Source organism: Lactuca serriola, chromosome 2 (genome assembly GCF_051521515.1).
Source record: "Lactuca serriola cultivar US96UC23 chromosome 2, Lser_US96UC23_V15, whole genome shotgun sequence".
NCBI lineage: Eukaryota > Viridiplantae > Streptophyta > Magnoliopsida > Asterales > Asteraceae > Lactuca > Lactuca serriola.
Window position 1 is genome coordinate 204,012,229 of NC_136409.1, and position 19,295 is coordinate 204,031,523.

Genomic DNA, 19,295 nt, shown 5'->3' on the forward strand with positions numbered 1-19,295 from the left:
AACATTTCTTTTAACAAATTGCATGTAAATCACATGTAAATCCATATAAAAAAACCAATTCCTCTTGATCTGTCCTACTGACCAATTAGATAAATTACGGATCCCATTAAATTAATACAACATTCTTAGAATATTGAAAATTTGTTGCCTATAAGACTTATGGTCGGTCCATACATATTTTTGGGCTTTGGTCAAAAGAAAATAAAAGAACCCTTAAAGACACAAGTATAGTGAAACAATTTACAAAAATATATTAATTTAAAGAAAAAAAATATTTGGCTTTTTCAGATACACAATTATTAATAATATTATCAAAATAAAAAAAATTGATTCATTGGTTTGTCGCTTGCCTTCTATCCGGTCGATCATGAGTTCATATCCGAAGAAGCCGATTTTCTTTGCCGTTTTGAAAAAAATGGTATCACTATCAATATTGTCTTGTATATCTTTATTCATACATAAACTAGTCAAATCATTCAATATTTCTGATGATATTAATGACTTATTTCTTTGAAAATTTCAATTTTGAAAAAAATTCTCTTTAGGGATGTTTCAGTGACAAAAATGATTAATATGATTATATATGCAATGAGATTCTAACCGTTAAGATTTAGGAACTAAGATGACATAATCGACTAATCCGTTTATCATTTTGGATGCTTCATAGGTTGTTATTTTACAATTCATTGATTCAATTTCTTCCATTTTGGTTGGACTTTCAACCTTCTTTATGAACACCGCTTATTATATACATATGATATTGCTTCTTCATGCTTCTAGTAATATATCAAATTTGGACCTTTAAATTTGGCTCATTCTAATTTCCTGTAATTTTTCTTATTTTGTTTAAAAATAGACTAATGACTACATTAATATTGCATAGCCCATAAAATTTCTAGGTTCTTTGGAACGATCAATCTTGGATTGTTAGCTATATCGTGCACCGTCTGGATCACACTTGTACTGACTAACCCTTACCTCGCTACTCATTCAAATAGTCTAAATCTTCTATCATGGATCTTGATTCCCTAACAAAGAATCATTTTTCTTGTTTTACGTATTTACCCATTTTATGTCATTGTACCGAATTAATGAGGATGGTCAAATTTGTATACTACATATTAAATTTTATTGGAAATGTTAAACATTTTACAAAATTTTGACCGTAAATCTATAGATTAATAAAAGTCTCAAAAATACTAAAATACTAATTAATGCATTTCATGAAACTTTTATAATTGATAAAAGTCTAAAATCTAATAAACCTTTAACTGTTTATAAAAGCATTCATAACAATCTTAATGTGAGTTTTGAATGAGATGACAAGTTTAGTTGTCATTCAATAGATTAAACTTTATCATTATAAGATGTCATATTGACATTCAATGGAACTATAGTTTAATAGTCATTAAACCCTTAAATGGAAAAAAAAAGTTTTTAAATCTTAATATATATACTATACATTAGATTTTGTAAAGTTCTATTAAACATTTTATAACTCATTGCATTGTAGAAAAAAATTGATAATTGTATAGAATGTACAAAAATAATATTAAAATCCAATGAACTCTATGAAATTTAATGAGGGTAATATTTAATTTTATGAAAACTACAATCAATTCAAACCATTACACTAAATAAATTCCATAACTAACAAATATCTAAAATATTATTCTATAAGACTTTATTAAAAAAACCTAAAGAAATTAAAAATTGCATTTTTAAGCAAAACTTTAATCAAAAGACGCTTGAACCATTTTATTATCTTTTGAAAATTTATTTAATTTCTTAACTTGATCAAATAATGAAGAAAGATTATATAATGATCTTAAAATGTCAAAAACATTTTAATTTATTAATCCACAACCTAATAATGGCGAGTTTGCGAATATTATCAACCAACAAATCTCTTCTTGGGCCTTTTAGACCATAACCATGAGATGCAAATGCAACAGTCCTAGAGCCCGGCCATTATTGTCTCATACGCATGAGATACAAATGCCATAATCCGACGTTCGATATCATTTTAAGCCCATGCGCATGAGATGCAAATGCTTCTTCACCTCTCGCTAGAGTGCACACACATGATAATTTCCAGATCCTGATCAGTTTTAAAACCGGATTGGATTGGTTGCATAAAGTCAAAACTGGATCGGATCCAAACCGGTTTGATAATAAAGTAATCCAAACATATAGAAATTGGTTAGGATTTGTTTGAAACCTAAAAACATTGAATTTTATTTTATCTATTTATTACTATAATCAAAGAAGATAATTTTACATGTTAATTACTAATGAGTTTTGATATTTGTCATTTTGTGATATTTTTTAAATAAATAATATCAAATGTCAATTTTTTTTTTCAATTTTTAAAATTCAAAAGCCACATAATACTAATACTTATACTTATATATGTAAGCTATCAAATATAATAAATAATATACTAAATTGCAATTAATATGTTTCTTATTTCAAATTTTCATCCCTTATTTCTTAAAAAACTACATATTATTTACATTTTAATATATATATATATATATATATATATATATATATATATATATATATATTATCAATCCGAGGTTTTTTTTTTTTTTTTTTTTTTTTTTTTTTTTTTCTTTTGAAACGCCAATATATATAGATATAAATTAGAATTTTACGCATAGCTGGAAGTAGTACAAAATGAGGTGAGAATAAAATAGTTTTAAGGTCCAAGATAAACTAAACAATTGTAAGGCATCAATCCAAGGCACCAAACCAAATGGGAAACACATCAGATTGTAAGGCTGAAGAACCTAAAGACTAATATCTCTTTATTACGATTGTAGCTCCAAATGTCAATAGTAACTTTGTACTTCCTCATAGTCAATCCATTTCAATCTTCATTATACATCTTTGCCCATCTGGGGTAATATATTGATTGATTGATAAAACAACTCCACCAATTTAGATTAGACCATCAGCTTCATCAATTTCGCAGTCACAATGTAGTGTAGAGCTCTCCAAATTAGCCATTTTTAGACAGGGGTAAATTTGTCCATAATATTCAGAAACCATAAATTCCAACTTAGCTTGTGTCTGTAATAAAAGCAAGATCAATGCCGACTTTGGGAGGCTTCAATCAGCGACGCGTGTGTTAACTTTAATTGACTTCAAGCTCCAATATTCTTCAACACTTGCAAAATAAAGATGCAACACCAGAAAAAAGGAGAAAAACGCACACCAAGAGTTTATTATGATGTCCCCCATCCCACGTCCCAATTTTCACACGAAAGGAAACACAACGAAAAGAACCTACTCACAACTGATTCCTAACGTATGTCTACCCTATGAAAGAGACTCACACCAAACGCACGCTGGTTGTAATTAGGCACATCACCAAGGACCCCAAATTCACCAATAAGAAACCAATGAACTCACACCCAAACCTCCCCCCCCCCCTTTTTTTTCTCACCTTTTGCATTCAGTTATCGGATCACAACACCACTCCGCCCATCTAAAATTTTTATGCTTGCTTCTTGAGTTGATCCACAAATTGGTTAGTATTTGTACTTCATTTGCTAGAATTTTAAATGGTTTGAATGTGTTCGAGTGGATTCTATCATTTATGAACTTCCAGATCACCCAAATGTATATCAACACAACTGCTTCCTGAATTTGATCGAGGTTATCACTGCCCGGTGCTAAGTTCCTGCACTGAAGCATTTCATTAAGTGAACCGAAAGATAGTGGGAACATATACCACCATTTCTGCACCATACGCCAAACTTCTTGTGAGATTAAGCATTCAGTTAATAGATGTGATTCTGATTCCTCATCAATGTTATGTAATGGGCAGGTAGTCAAAGATCTGATACCAATGTTGTTTAGATTCACTCTGGTAGGTAGCCGTCTATAACAAACTCGCCATGCTAGGATATTCACTTTTCCAGGGACCAGGTTATTCCATTGCCAAGCACCAGCTGGTGTTTTTGGCAATATTGTTTCATCAATGAATCTCCTAAGAGAGGCCATAGTATATATCCCCGAGGGTTCAAGGCTCCAGGTCATGTTGTTGTCCTGCCGAGCTAACGATCATGAGAAGAGATTGCGAAGATCCAGGTTATCCTTGGACAAGTAGTTGTGAAGATTCACGAGTTTTACATATAGTATTTTGTAATTTGAATTTGGATTTTTTTTACAATGCATGTTTAAGTCTAGAAACAGAAAACAAAGCATTTTTTAATTGAAATTAGGCATCGTCTTCAACAGAGTTGATGACCTGATATTAGAGGCCATTTATTAATCGTTTGTTGTTTGGAATTTCGTCATCAATGGTGTTTTTTAATTCTTCTTCGTAAGCAAGCTTTTGTACGATGTGTGTTTATATATTTTAGAAAACTTTTGGAAATGAAATAGTGTGTAAAACAATAATTATCAATTTCCATATTCAATTATTTTTTTGGAAAAGTTATCAAACAACAAAACTCTTTCACTTTTCTTACCAAACAGCCCTAAAATATTTATTTAAAAAAACTTAATTTTCAAAAGATAAATCTCTTTAAAAAAAACCCATGTAAGGGAGTCAACACTCTCGTGGTTGAGTCAACTCGTTACATAGTTGGAACTCGGTACAAAAACCCTAAACCTTCCCAGTCCCACTATCTTGAGCAAAATTACCGAAAATGGCTTCTCTCTGTATCCCTCTGTCAAAACCACAACTCCTAAAATACTACTTCCATAGAATCTCCAAACCCCTCCATCGTTTCTATTCATCTGCTGTAGATAAACCCCCATATGAAGAAACCCCAAACCCGAAAACGTACATTGCAACCTCTGGATCACAAGTCGGGGCAATCGAAAATGGAAAATTACGAATCCCAGGTGAGCACAGTCCCAACCCAGACAAGGTTAGGGATGCAATTTGCATAATGATGGAAGATGACGAATGGTCGACCCGTTTACAGACCTCGATTCGGAATCTAGTTCCCCTGCTTGATCATAATCTCGTTTCCAGTGTGCTGAATCGGTACCCTAGTCGTGCTTTGGAATTTTTCCAGTGGGTGGAGGGATCTGGGTTTAAGCACGACAGAGAAACACATTACAAAATGATTGAGATTTTGTGTACAGATCGAAGGCTTGAGGACGCTAAGCGGATTCTGCTGGGTATGTCTAAAAAGGGCATTGATTATGATGAAGATCCGTTTGTTCTTCTAATTCATGGTTACTCAAAAGTTAATCGAAAATGGGACATCGTAAAGAATTGTGTGAAAATATTCTCGAAAATGGAAGAATTGGGTGTGCCCAGGACGATCAAGTCGTATAATTCTATGTTAGAGGTGATCATAAGTGAAAAGAAGTACACCATGGCTGAGAAGTTTTTCGATAAAATGTTGTCCGAAGGTGTAGTTCCATCTAAACACACTTACACACTCATGATATCGGGTTTCTGTCGTTCATCAAGAATGGAGACTGCAAATTGTTTCTTCGAAGATATGAAAAGTCAAAATTATTTGCCTGATATTGCTGTTTATAACACGATGATTAATGGGTATGTTCAGGCGAAGAAAATGGAAGAGGTAGAGAAGCTCTTAATGGAGATGAAGGAACGAAAGATGGAGCCCTCATTGGTTACTTATAATTCAGTGATCAACGGGTATGCTAAAGTTGGGAAAATGGAGGATTCAGAGAAGCTTTTGAAGGAGATGAAGGCACGAAATGTTGAACCTAGCTTGATTACTTATAACACGATGATTAATGGGTACACTGTGGTTGGAAAAATGGAGGATATACAGAAGCTTGTTGTAGAGATGACTGGAAGAAACATCGAGCCGGATTTGGTTACCTATGTCACCATGATTAAAGGGTATGTTACAGTCAACAGAATAGACGATGGGTTGAATTTGGTTAAAGAGATGAAACGGAAAAGATTTGGGAAAAACGTCGATGTTTATTCGTGTTTATCTCGATTGAAAGATGATTTTGAAGCTGAAAAAATGTCTGAAACTCAGAGGAATGTATTACAGGAGGTTGAAGATCATGTCCAGAATCTAGAACTGTTGGCATTGCGTGATGATGCTCGTGAATTGAGTCAATTGGCAAACCAAATAGCCAATCATAGATCGATGAGATATTGAGATAAGATATTCTCGGGTCGGGTCAACCCATGCACATACATGATACACCCGTAAGGCCGTAACCAAACTAACCTATATAAATCGTCACCTTGCTACTGAAAATATCTCTTATCTCCTTCTCCTCCTCCTTCTTATCCCCTTCGAATTTCCTAAAACCTCCGTTAAACCTTACAGGTAAGTTAACAATGGCTTCCTCTACGCTTTCCTTTCAACTTCTCTCGCTAACAACCTTATCCTCAATCTCTAAAACCAGTTCTCCTTCTGCTCTCTGCAACTTTCCATCCTCCATTAATCCTTTTCCCAAGCTTTTCTCCATACCTACTTCGATTAAGCTCTTTGAAGCCACTCCATCGTCCAAATTCGTCCGAAATTTTGCTGTAGCCTCACCCTACGGTCTGGATGAGGATTTATCAAGTGACGGAGATGAAGACCAGCGGACGAATTATTCCCCCGACCTTAAAGTTTATGTCGGAAACTTGCCGTGGAATGTTGATAGTGCAGCTCTCGCTGGACTGTTTCAACGAGCTGGGAATGTTGAAATGGTTGAGGTATAATCTACTCCTTTAAACCTAATTCGAAACTTCAGATCTGTTCGTTTTTTTTTTCTCTAAATCTGATTAATGTATATAGGTTGTATATGACAAAATCACCGGAAGAAGCAGGGGTTTCGGGTTTGTGACCATGTCCTCCGTTAAAGAAGTTGAGGCAGCTACTCGACAGTTCAATGGTTATGTAAGTTCCATAGATTCACATTCTTCTATGAATTTAGACAATTTGCAACCTGTTTTTTCCTGTAATCATAGTAAGAATGTATTGAAATTTCAGGAACTTGAGGGGAGACAACTTAGGGTAAACTCAGGGCCACCACCAAGTAGAGACGAGTCTCCTTTCAGAGGGTCAAGAGATGGAGGCCGTGATGGTGGCCGTGGTGGTGGTGGTGGTGGTGGATATGGTGGAGGGAGAAATCTGGACAACACAAATAAAGTTTATGTTGGAAATCTTGCATGGAGTGTGGACAATTTGGCTCTTGAAACTTTGTTTCAAGAACAAGGAAATGTTATGGAAGCTAGGGTTGTTTATGATAGGGATAGCGGAAGATCAAAGGGTTTTGGTTTTGTGACTTTCGGTTCTGCTGATGAGGTTAATAGTGCTATTGAATCATTGGATGGTGCTGTAAGTATTGTTTTTTCATAATCTTTGATTTTGGTTAAAATTTTGTTTGTTCTGAATCTTGTTTTGATTTTGTTGTGCAGAGTGTTGATGGTAGAAATATCCGAGTGACTGTTGCTGAAGCTAAACAGAGACCTCAGTACTAATTTAATCTTGTTGCAATTTCTTTCTTGCATTTTGATGTTTGAGAGTATGGTTTTAGAAAGTTTTTCGATTTTTGTAATCAATGGAGATGAAGTAGGGATATTGAATTTTGTTTGTGGTGTTTTTTTCAATCAATTTGCTTCTATTTGTAGTTTGTAGCTTGTTTTTAAGAATTTTATGTTATATAATGGCGCCAAAACATAAAGAATTGTTAAGTACTTCTAGTCTTAGAAAAAGGAAAACGATAAAGAAAAGAATAAAGATTTGCAGGAGGTTTATAAATAATAAATGCAATTAGAAGACAACGTTATGGATCTTCATGAGTTCACTATCTTCCAAAATGGTCTTCTATAAAATGCTGACACTCGTCTTTTAAAAATCTCAACGATGTAATTTATGCATCCTTTACCTCTAATTTCTGCTTAATCATGAAATTAAGCTATGAATGATCAAGTTGGAGTTTCATTTACTCATGTGAAAATATAGTTAACGTCGCAGATAAAGTTTAGTTAGCAGAATCGATCAGTCGTTTAGTCGCCCGGAGCAAAATGGAAAACGAGTCAACAAAACCTTCAAGGTTTGTGAATGCCTGTTTGTTTAATGTTTTATTTGTTAATGTGATTGATCGTTGTTCAATTTCACAGATTTGAGATTGAACAATCTCCACCGGCGACGAAAAACCGGCGTGTTATAAGTGGACGACTTACCAGAGTGTTCTCAGAGGACTACAAAAAAATCGAAGGACGTATATTTGATCCTCGAGGAGATCATGTGAAGCAATGGAACAGATATTTCTTAGTTGCAGCCCTAATTTCGATCGCTATTGATCCTCTGTTCTTCTACTTGCCTGAAGTGAACGACGACGAGATGTGCATGGGCGAAGATACTTCTCTGAAACTAACTCTCACAATCATTCGATCGATTGTAGACGTTTTCTACTTGATTCAGATTTACGTTCGATTCAGAACAGCTTACGATGCACCTTCAACTCGTTTACTTGGAAGAGGAGAGCTTGTTCTCGACCCTTTCAAAATCTCTCAGAGGTATCTCAAGAGAGATTTCACTCTTGATTTCCTGGCATCTCTTCCTATTCCACAGGTGACACTTGTCGTTCTTATCCATCATCACATTACTTTTTCACTTCACGCTTATCGGAGTTAATTAAAAACTGTTTCAGGTCCTGACATGGCTCCCGATTTTTGATAATTCTGAAATGCTGAGCACGAAGACCAGCGTATTATACTTCATCATGTTCCAATTCTTTATCAGACTCTATCTTGTATTCAAACTTTCATCTCATATACAACAAGTAACCGGCGTTGTTGCTGAATCGACAGTCGCTGGAGCTGTTTACAATATCATCCTCTTCATGTTGGCAGCTCATGTATATATCCTTCTCCTTTTCTTCAGAACTGAACAATAACACCATGCACACCAAGTGTTTGATGAAAATCTTGTGACATTTTGAAGGTGTTCGGAGCCTGTTATTACCTTCTATCAATCGAAAGACAAGGAATATGCTGGAAAGAGGTGTGTGATCTTGAAGAACCAGGATGCGGGGAGAAGTTTTTCAACTGTCGTTACCTTGATGATCCAGGTCGAGCATCATGGTATCAATCAAGCAACATCTCAAATATATGTGGACGCGACACAGAGTCCTACGAATACGGAATGATCTTCGATGCTGTAAATTACGGAGTTGCATCACTAGATTTTTTCACAAAATACTCTTATTGTCTCTGGTGGGGCCTCCGAGCACTAAGGTAATTACAATTTACAAAATACAAACCCTAGTTTTCTCTATCTGAAGCGTTAACTTTCTCTCTCATGTTTGTTCTTCAGCTCTCGAGCTGAAGAAGTTCAGGCAAGTACATTTCTGGCAGAAACACACTTTTGCATACTCATATCCCTCACAGGATTACTACTTCTCGCCATGGTTATTGGCACCATGGAGACATATCTTGAATCAAGAACCGAAAGATTAGAAGAATACAGAATCCAACAAATGGACACAGAGTTATGGATGAACCACAGACAATTACCACACGCGATGCGTGAGCGTATCCGAAAACACGATCTTCACAAATGGATCAAACACGGGAAAGTCGATGAAGAAGCGATTCTAGACGAACTTCCATTAGACATCAAACGAGACATCAAACAACACATCTGTATCGAATTAGTCAGACGCGTTCCACTCTTTGACCAAATGGACGAGCGCACGGTGGATGCAATCTGCGAACGGTTGACACCTGTCACATGCACACCTGGCACTTGTTTGTTACGCGAAGGCGACCCCACAAACGAAATGCTATTCATCATGCATGGGAATCTTGATTCCTATACTACGGATGGCGGGCGGGCGGGTTTTTGGAATGAGTGCCGGATTGGGCCGGGGGATTTTTGTGGTGAGGAGCTGCTGACGTGGGCGTTGGACCTGCGGACAACGGGCGCGCTTCCGTTGTCCACGCGTACAGTCACGTCAGTAGCTGAGGTTGAAGCGTACGCGCTTTCCTCTAAGGATTTGAAATTTGTCGCGAAGCGGTTTCGGAAGATGCATAATAAGAAGCTGAGGCATACGTTTAGGGTTCATTCGCATCAGTGGAGGACTTGGGCAGCTTGTTTTATACAGTCGGCTTGGAAAAGGTATAGAAGGAGAAAGTTGATTGGTATGTTGAAGGTGAAGGAGAATTATAATTATGAGAATGGTGTTGGTAGTGAACAAAGGAGGAATAAAAGAATGGGATCTGAAACTCATGATTGTATTCGGACCCCGGTACCCAAGCCCAAGGATCCGGATTATTTTGATGGATGATATGTGCATTTGGATTGTTGTGTCTTCTTGTTGTTAAATAATGTGCTAAGTGTATTACTTTTGCTTTTGTTATAAATGAGATTATAATAAACTTACATGTCATAAGGTGTAGAGTTAAAAAATCAACAGAAACTCATGCTTATTGTAAAAGGAATCATGATATCAAGTGTTGGATTAGATGTAGGAGACCTAATTAATATCTGATGGAATGCCGAGAGGATTGTTAGTATACAAAAATCCAATAAGAACGTAAATAAATCAAGAGCATCGGAGAGTTTAGTTGGTGAGTTTAATGAGATGTGATGTGTCATTGAAGAGCATTGAGAGACCATAAAGAGAGGGGCGGGAGGGAGTCAGGGAGACAATGAAATAGTATGTTTACAGCGTACATGGAAGTTATACTCGCTGGTATAAATGAGTAGATTTGGATTGGGTTCGGGTTAAACCAATTTATTAATTGGGTTGAAGATTTCAACCCAATTCAACATATTTATTTAAATGGGTTGATATTTTCAACACAACTCAACCTTTCAAATAAATGAGTTGTCATTGAGTTGACTAGAGCTGACAATGGGTCGACCTGAGTTGGATTCAGGTTCAACCCATTTATTAATTGGGTTGAAAATATCAACCCAACCAAACCTGTTTATTTAAATGGGTTGATATTTTCAACCCAACCCAACCTTATAGATAAATGGGTTGTCATTGGGTTGACCCATTTATGTAGTTCTCGATCCAACGTATTAAATAAATGAGTTAAACTTGATCAACTTATTTAAAATAAAAAATTAAATACATTAACTAAAGATTATAATATATAAATTAGTTTCAAACATAAATAAGATTTCAAAATATAACGAAAGCACAATCACAATTTACAAATTTATTGATCAAAAACATATAAAAAATATTTAATTTCAAAGGGATTTTGGAGAGTGGCTAGTATTTTCGGCGATAAGAAAAAAGATGAGAATTAAGATTATATTTTTTTAAAACAAAAATAATAATACAACATTTTAATTTATAAATTAATACTTCGATTAATACATGATAATATTCAAATAAATATTAAATTAAACATATATTAAAGTTAAATGGGTTAATAGGTTGAAAACGAATTGACAATTTTTCTACAACCTATTTAATTAAATGAGTTATGAGTTATTCAGGTTGACTCATTTAACTTAAACGGCTTGAAAATCTGATCAACCCAACCCGTTACTTTTGGGTTGGGTTCGGGTTAGATTGGCAGGTTGGATCGATTTTTTTTCCAGCTCTAGGATTGACATTTTTATGTATTTCCTAACCCAATATATTAAATAAATGGGTTAAACCTGACTTAATTCATTTGAAATCATAAAAATAAATAAACTAACTAAAGATTACACCGGTCAAACTATTTCCAAACTTAAATAAAATTTCAATATATGACGAAAAGCATAATCGTAATTCACAAATACAATAAATTTCAAATAATATCAAAATGTTTAATTTCGAAGTGATTTTGGAGAGTAACTAGTGTTGTCTGCACAAAGAACAAAGATGAGAATTATAATTTCATTTTTCTAAAACATGATTTTTAAATAAATACTAGAGTACTACATGATAATATTTAAATAATTATTATATTAAATATATAATAAAGTTAAATAGATTGACATGTTGAAAATAGATTAATAATATTTATCTAACCCAACCTATTTAACTAAATGAGTTAGACGGGTTGACCTATTTTATTTAAATGAGTTGAAAATCTCAACCCAACTCGTTAATTTTAGGTTGGATTCAGGTTGGGTCGATTTTTAGCAGCTCTCTTTGGTGTTACTACAGGACGCCATATAAAACCACCAGTGTAGGTGGGCTATATTTTTGTGTTTTAAACTTATAATAATATAAAACAATAAATAAAAAAAAAAGAAAAAATAAAGGCATTAGAGTTATCCATTTATTACAAAGACTAAAATCGTAATAAAGACAGTTCGTGTTAAGAGAAACTTAATGGATTTTTTTAGAAGCCCGTCATTTTTATCTAATAATTTCAAACAAAAAATTGTAAATTGTACAAAAAGCATTATGTTTTTATTTTTTGTTTGATTTTGATATTCCGTTTTTTGTAGCAATTTAAACATGTTATTTTATGATTTTTGCAATGCTGACTATTCATTCGATTGTCACTACGAATGTGACATTATTCGGTTATATAATGTTGATACGTCAGACTTGAAAAAAAATGACATAAAAACACCAACTTTTTAATTTTTTTTCACGACATTCTATTATTTTTTTTTTGTTCCAAATTAAACACTATTTTTTCATCTATGTTTGATGTTGTAGATTTGGTAGATTTTTTCTGTAAAGAGTCATTCATATCCATGGCTGTGTACTTATGTTGGGCCGCCAACAAAATTAATAGGTGAATGTTATATATATATATATATATATATATATATATATATATATATATATATATATATATATATATATATATATATATACACTAGGGAAATCCGAAGGTCGTGCAAAGCACGACCCAAGAGCATAGTTAAAACCAAGTGGTAAAAAATAAAAGTATATTGCTATAAGTATGCTATAAGTAGGCATGTTTTTAAATGAACATTGCCTTAAAAATAACACAACTTAAAGTGTAGAGCTATAATAGAAAGACAATAGTGTTCTGGAGTATGACGGATGGACGTTAGATGTCCCAATCACACAAACTTATTTAAAAATATATCATCAAACACACTCATATTATAATATGTCTTTATGAGTTAACACGTTAACCATTAAACACACTCATATTATGTTAAACACACTCATATTATATGCCTTTATATATTATCAAACACATGATTTATGCCTTTATGAGTCGAAACATCAACCTTTCCGATTTAAAAAATCGGGTACACTTTGTGCACAAGTAGTATGTAAATATAAAAGAGAAAAAGGGTACATTTTTACAAGATAAATTAAGAAAGTTAATAACTTTTACAAAGATGAAGTTGAATATATTGATATATATTCTAAGCGAGAGCATTCTATAAGTAGACAAAACAGATTTGTCGATTTTTTTTCTTTATACGAGCTCCATAACCAAACCAAACCATACACGTCTATGATCTATTTTACGAGTTCTTTAACAAATAAGTGGAAAAACAATAATTTATTTTCATTTAACTCGTTTATGATCTATTTTAACAAACCTACTTGGGATGTTAAGTTATTCGTTATATAAAGCCACTTATGATTGTAGTTCAGTCATGATCATGGTGCTTACTTTTTGCATCAAAAGTACAAGGGTGATGTTTTCTTCAATTTCTTGTCATAAAACTTTTTCCACCACAAGACACCGAATTAAGCACATCCACTTGTTATAACCATGTGTTTGAACTTTGAAATCACAATCCTCACTTCCGAAATTAATAGACATCTGGTGGTGATTTCAGTGCTCATTACACGTCTCAAAACCAATCCTTGCTCTTCGGCTTGCTGAAAAATTGCTACCACATCTGTCTAATAAAAACCCATTTAAATCAAAAATGAAACGTACAAACAAAATATCCTTGATCTAAATTTTAATTTATTGTTTGATAGAAGTCAGTAACTAAAGAATACACTAAACACATCGTTCAAACATAGTTCAAAATGTTTATTCGGTATTAGAGATCATCTTCATAAGTTAAATATAAAGACAATTTTCTAAAGAAAGCGTAATTGCTGGCAATGTGAACACCTTATGCATAAATGGTTTGTACTTTAAACTTAAGATCTTCAATTTGATACTTCCAGTAATCAATCAATGAAACTTCCTACTCGTCCAAACACTTAATAATGATCACAACCCAAAAAACAATTCTAAAATATAAAAAAAACGTAATGGAATGAGAACAAGATGATGGAAAGCAGATGGAGAAAGGGTTAAAGATCAAAATGGAAAATAAGTTTAATAGGAAAAAATGAAGAAATGGGATATAACATACTTATGCTCAAATCACCATCACCAGGATACTTTGATAATTAAAAGCCTTGAGCATGTTAAAGATCTTCAAATTCATAAAATGGTTACAATATTTATGATATTTCTTTTTTTAAAAAAAATATGATTAAGATGTTGATCTTGCTGAACACCAGCTCAAAAAAAATTATAGAAATTGAACGGGTTCGTTCTTGAAGCTACATAATCAAATGAACACGGAGATTCCACAAGCTACAAATTGAAGACAATGCATACAAACACACACATATAGAAGCATAAAAGGAGAGGAATAGAGAGATACATAATGGAACTCTTCTGTATTCTGAAGAAGATCGTGCTTGTATTTTTTCTCTCATTCTCCGAGGAATCACTTTGTTAGGGACCAAAATCTGAAAAACAAAAACCTATTTTCAATACCAATGACTAAATATTACAAACGAAAATAATCAAATTATAAAGGCTGATTGGTTGACAAAACAAAGCGAACCAAATCAAAAATCGACATAGGACTAAAAATTAACAAATAAAAACACATCGATGAACGTGAATAGATGAAAGCCAAAAGTACACTTAATTAGGGATAAAAAAACAAATAACAGCACACCTATTTTATGCTTCCAAATGACTGAAGTGGTGAAAGTGAAGATCAAATTAAGACGCAATTGGGGATTAAAGAGATAGAGGTGCAACAAGGATGAGTTCGGAGAGAAGGACCAGCCATGTCAGCTGTCCTAGAGAAGGTAAGGAGCGCGTGGGGAAATCTTAAGCCAGATAATTTTAGGAATGAAAAAAAATATGAACAAAATATAAGGTTTTTATACAGCAGATGTGTATACTACAAGCTATCCAGAATATAATGATTCACCGGTGCAATTGAGAAGAGTAAGCCAAGTGGCCAATTGCTGTCTGTTTTGAGCAGAATACTAATGACTCAGCCAAATTGAATTTTGGAGGAGAAGGAACAGTTTCTGATTGGCTTAAAAAGCATTTGTTTTGTGGAAGACATGCATTGGCTTCGGAGGCAAAGGAGCAACGGAAAAAAGACATGCGACTGTAATTCACGCGCTAACCACATTGTATCATGATGACCTGGAGCTTTGAAAACTCCACAAAAATCCTTTCTAAATTCCTAAAAAGTCTTCCTTAGTTCTCAAGGCTTATGGAACCTTAAAAAATCCTCATAAACCCATAAAAATTCCTCCTTAAATCCCAAAAAATTCACCATTAATCCTCCCCACCACACTTTCCTCAAAATCTAAGAAAGGTAGTTTACTTATATATATATATATATATATATATATATATATATATATATATATATATATATATATATATATAGGGTTAGGTTATTTTGTTTTCACTATCTATTGTGTGCATGTATAACTGATTCTGGACCAATCATTTTAGTTATTTTAAGAAAGTAATTAATGTATATTAATGTTGAAGATATAATATGTATTAATTACATCTTCAACATTTAATATGCATTAATTAGTTTCTTAAAATAACTAAAATGATTGGTCCAGAATCAATCATACAGGTACACAATAGATAGTGAAAACATTTGAACCTAACCCTCTCTCTCTCTATATATATATATATATATATATATATATATATATATATATATATATATATATATATATATATATATATATATATATATATATATATATATATATATATATATATATATATATAGGCAAAAGTGAATATAAGGCTGTTAGGTATATAAGCATACATATAGAACACATCAAAACTATGTAGTTTTGATTAAATCTTACATAATAATAGAAGATTATTCATGTTCGATCTACGTTTTCTCCTAATTTTTCTCCAAGTCATTCGTCTCTTTCCTGCATTCACTCCACCTAATTGCATCAGTTTTTTTTTTACTATATTTTTGTTAAATGTTTTCAAATGACCAAATACAACATAAATAAACATCTTCACGAAGTTAAACTGTGTGTATCTTCTTTCGTTTGAAATATTCTATTCATGAATAAATAACAAAACTATATTAACAATTTTTGAATATAAAATTGTTTTCAGATTTCATCATATTATTGTTTAAAATTGTTTTCAGACTTCATCATATTCTTGTTTCTTTATTGCATTTTGTTGTGCTGCGAAGCAACAGTTTGTAGATATGAAAAATCATGATTCACAAAAAGTTGTTATAACTTCGATATACCCAGTTACATAAGAAAACATATATATTAGAAAATAAAGATGGTTGAAATAGATTTTGAGGTGGTGGACAATACGTTCGCAAATGAAAAAAAATAGATGAGGTTTTTACCATTTTGTTGTAAAATTAACGAAAAACTAAATAATTAATATATGAATTTCACATAATAGGAAGGTAATTTAAATGATTTTAATCGAAACTACGTAGTTTTATCAAGTTCTATATCTAAACTTGTATACATGACAGCCACATATTCACCAAGCCCATATATATATATATATATATATATATATATATATATATATATATATATATATATATATATATATATATATATATATAGGAATGTGTTCTATGGAAAACAAATAACTATGGCAACATCTACCGGAACCAATAATCAAATGACACGTGTCAATTTCTTTCTTTACAAGTAATGTATTGTGGAAGTTATTGTGGAAGTGATGTGTTGTCATGTTTTTATTGGTTCAAATATGTGTTGCCCTAATCATTCATTTTCTATATAACTCTTCCATATATATATATATATATATATATATATATATATATATATATATCAACATGCCATGTGAGTTTCTCATGCCATATCAACAGTGACAACCAAGTTATCAGGTAATGATATAGATTGTAAAAATAAAAAAAAAGCAATGTTTAAATTGCAACATAAAATAAAGTGTCAAACAAAAAAAAAATTAAAAATATAGTGACTTTTGTTCAAATTACCCAACAAAAAACTCACGCTGTTTATATATATATATATATATATATATATATATATATATATATATATATATATATATATATATATAGGGAAAAGTGAATATACCCTTAAAGGTATATAAGTTTAGGTATCCAAACTCAGTATAATTAGTTGTTTTGTTTGATATATCCATTATAATGTTATTAAACTTCAAACTTAACTTGATTTACTTTGAAGATTTTCGAAATTGCACTATTGTTTTCCTCTTATATCACTTCTTTTTGCCGAACACCTATTAGGCTATATATATTAGAGTTGAAAATGAAAATTATGTAAGAGGAAGATAAATGTGAAATTTATAAAAATCTTAGAAGTAAATCAAGTTAGAAGTTGAATTATAAGAACATTGGACAATTATAATGTACACATATGATACAAAACAACATAGTATGGTGAGTTTGGGTACCTAAGCTTATATACCCTTAAGGGTATATTCACTTTTCCTATATATATATATATATATATATATATATATATATATATATATATATATATATATATATATATATATATATATATATATATATATATATATCAAATTCCATCTACTTGGTTCAGTCGCAGATTTTTATGGATCAACATTTCCCGAGTAAAAATGGTATAAACATAGAGTGATTCCATGGAGAAATGGATTATGCTACCAGTGCAGAGCTCAATAACTATAAACACAAATGTTATTTATTCTTCCCAAACTTCTACACATTCCACATTTAGTATTCTTTGTATTTTTGTAATTGTTTGATGATGGAAAAATATAAATCAAAAGTCTTGTGTTTAGTTTATTTGGGATTGTTCAAAAAGTGTTATTATTTGAAAAACTCACAACTAGCATTGTTTAGTTTTCGAGTTTAACAAAAGAAAAGAGAAGAAGAGAAAAAAAGAGAAAGGAAAAAAAAACAATTTTTTTTTTAATGTTTTCGAGTTTGAGAGAAATAGAAAAAAAATTAATCATTTTGTTATTTCTTTCCAAATCCTTCCAAATCGGAAGGAAAGTTAGAAGGGGAAAGTGATCATTCCATTTGATCCTAGTTATAGAGTACTCCCCTACTTGAACTCATGTCTTCTTTTTACTGAACGCGTTATCACACTAAATGTTCATTCTCTATACCTCTCCGTCAGGGGCGGAGCTACTATGTAGCCCGGGATACCCCTCAAATTTTCCCGTCAAACGTAAATTTCGTGTTTTTTTTCGAAAATCCGTCACAAATCCGTTGGAAATCCGTCACTAATCCGTCACAAAGTTTGATAATTATAAATTCAGTGTACATTCACTGGTTTATTGACGATTTTGTGACGGAAACTTCCTTCAATAACAAAAAATTTCTAGTAGTGCAACCCCTAAAGAACTTGTGCAACCCCTGATTTTTCTTTCTGGATCCGCCGCTGCTCTCCGTAAATGTTTTGACAAATTTATATAACATGTCCAATTTACATATACAAATTAATTATTTTGAGAATCTGTTCAATTTGGGTTCATATGAAATTGGTTAACTGTTAGTGGATTATCAGGCAAACCTTCATTATTAGCTACGTACGTACGCATTTATTAATTTTGTTGCCAATTCAGTTCACATGTATCTGTCTTTTATGATTAAGGTTAGGCCCTTAAAGGTTTTACCACAAACCCTTGAAATCGGGCCTCCCCAAGTATGTTATTTTATGTGATCGTTTTTAGTTGACACTAGTGTTGTGTTGGGTGGGCCTTTGATCAGAATTCCACTGAAAGTCTTGAAACCCTCCTGTCCCTGTTTGCTGTTATGGCTGAACACCTGGTCAACAACCCTACACGTGAACCCCGACATTTATGAAGCAAATGATATGAAAGGTTGTCCAACATTTATAACCAGTGATCTCTATTCTCTATGAAGCATATCATAGCTCATGGGCCTATGAAGCCCTACTTTATCACAAGTCCAGCTAGTATGGGGTAAGATCAATCACTATTATCAAAACACAAAACTCGATAACTTCTTAATATATATAATGCAGTTAGACATCATGGTCAACAAGAAAGTAAGCAATCGACTTGACCCCTAAATACATCTTATTTATTTATTTTGTTGCAAATAGCTTGAATAATGCTAAAGACAGTATTTGTGACCTTA

General features: G+C 32.5%; 3 protein-coding genes and 1 long non-coding RNA gene across 5 annotated transcripts; 3 read left to right on the top strand and 1 right to left on the bottom strand.

Moving 5' to 3' along the window:
• Positions 1-4,595: 4,595 nt before the first annotated feature.
• LOC145088209 (uncharacterized) lies at positions 4,596-6,119 on the top strand. The gene has a single exon (XM_079026455.1). It carries the CDS (start codon positions 4,665-4,667, stop codon positions 6,114-6,116), a length of 1,452 nt encoding a protein of 483 aa, XP_078882581.1. The 5' UTR covers positions 4,596-4,664; the 3' UTR covers positions 6,117-6,119.
• An 85-nt stretch (positions 6,120-6,204) lies between these two features.
• On the top strand, positions 6,205-7,584 carry LOC145088211 (RNA-binding protein CP29B, chloroplastic-like). 2 transcript variants are annotated; one of them, XM_079026457.1, is made up of 4 exons: positions 6,210-6,664; positions 6,747-6,848; positions 6,942-7,289; positions 7,370-7,584. In XM_079026457.1, the coding sequence occupies exons 1-4, from the start codon at positions 6,302-6,304 to the stop codon at positions 7,430-7,432; spliced, it is 876 nt and encodes a 291-aa protein (XP_078882583.1). In that variant the 5' UTR covers positions 6,210-6,301; the 3' UTR covers positions 7,433-7,584. The 2 variants fall into 2 exon arrangements, with proteins under 2 accessions (XP_078882582.1, XP_078882583.1); XM_079026456.1 differs by having other exon boundaries at positions 6,205-6,664; positions 6,747-7,289.
• Positions 7,585-7,732: 148 nt separating this feature from the next.
• LOC145088208 (protein CNGC15b-like) lies at positions 7,733-10,350 on the top strand. The gene is made up of 5 exons (XM_079026454.1): positions 7,733-8,007; positions 8,075-8,528; positions 8,608-8,814; positions 8,901-9,193; positions 9,273-10,350. Exons 1-5 carry the CDS (start codon positions 7,979-7,981, stop codon positions 10,243-10,245), a joined length of 1,956 nt encoding a protein of 651 aa, XP_078882580.1. The 5' UTR covers positions 7,733-7,978; the 3' UTR covers positions 10,246-10,350.
• Positions 10,351-13,173: 2,823 nt separating this feature from the next.
• On the bottom strand, positions 13,174-15,188 carry LOC145090738 (uncharacterized). The gene is made up of 3 exons (XR_013701739.1): positions 14,826-15,188; positions 14,523-14,610; positions 13,174-13,758 (listed from the first exon to the last, which is right to left on the bottom strand). It is a non-coding gene; the product is annotated as an uncharacterized LOC145090738 (long non-coding RNA).
• Between the last annotated feature and the right edge of the window lie 4,107 nt (positions 15,189-19,295).

What these genes read in the sequence shown, in the direction of transcription:
- LOC145088209 (XM_079026455.1), top strand. Translation starts at nt 4,665, where the DNA reads ATGGCTTCTCTCTGTATCCCTCTGTCAAAACCACAACTCCTAAAATAC.
- LOC145088211 (XM_079026456.1), top strand. Translation starts at nt 6,302, where the DNA reads ATGGCTTCCTCTACGCTTTCCTTTCAACTTCTCTCGCTAACAACCTTA. An exon ending in GGAATGTTGAAATGGTTGAG is followed by an intron (nt 6,665 to 6,746) that starts GTATAATCTACT and finishes TAATGTATATAG; the next exon opens with GTTGTATATGACAAAATCAC. An exon ending in TTGAATCATTGGATGGTGCT is followed by an intron (nt 7,290 to 7,369) that starts GTAAGTATTGTT and finishes TTTGTTGTGCAG; the next exon opens with AGTGTTGATGGTAGAAATAT.
- LOC145088208 (XM_079026454.1), top strand. Translation starts at nt 7,979, where the DNA reads ATGGAAAACGAGTCAACAAAACCTTCAAG. An exon ending in TCTTCATGTTGGCAGCTCAT is followed by an intron (nt 8,815 to 8,900) that starts GTATATATCCTT and finishes GACATTTTGAAG; the next exon opens with GTGTTCGGAGCCTGTTATTA. An exon ending in TGGGGCCTCCGAGCACTAAG is followed by an intron (nt 9,194 to 9,272) that starts GTAATTACAATT and finishes TTTGTTCTTCAG; the next exon opens with CTCTCGAGCTGAAGAAGTTC.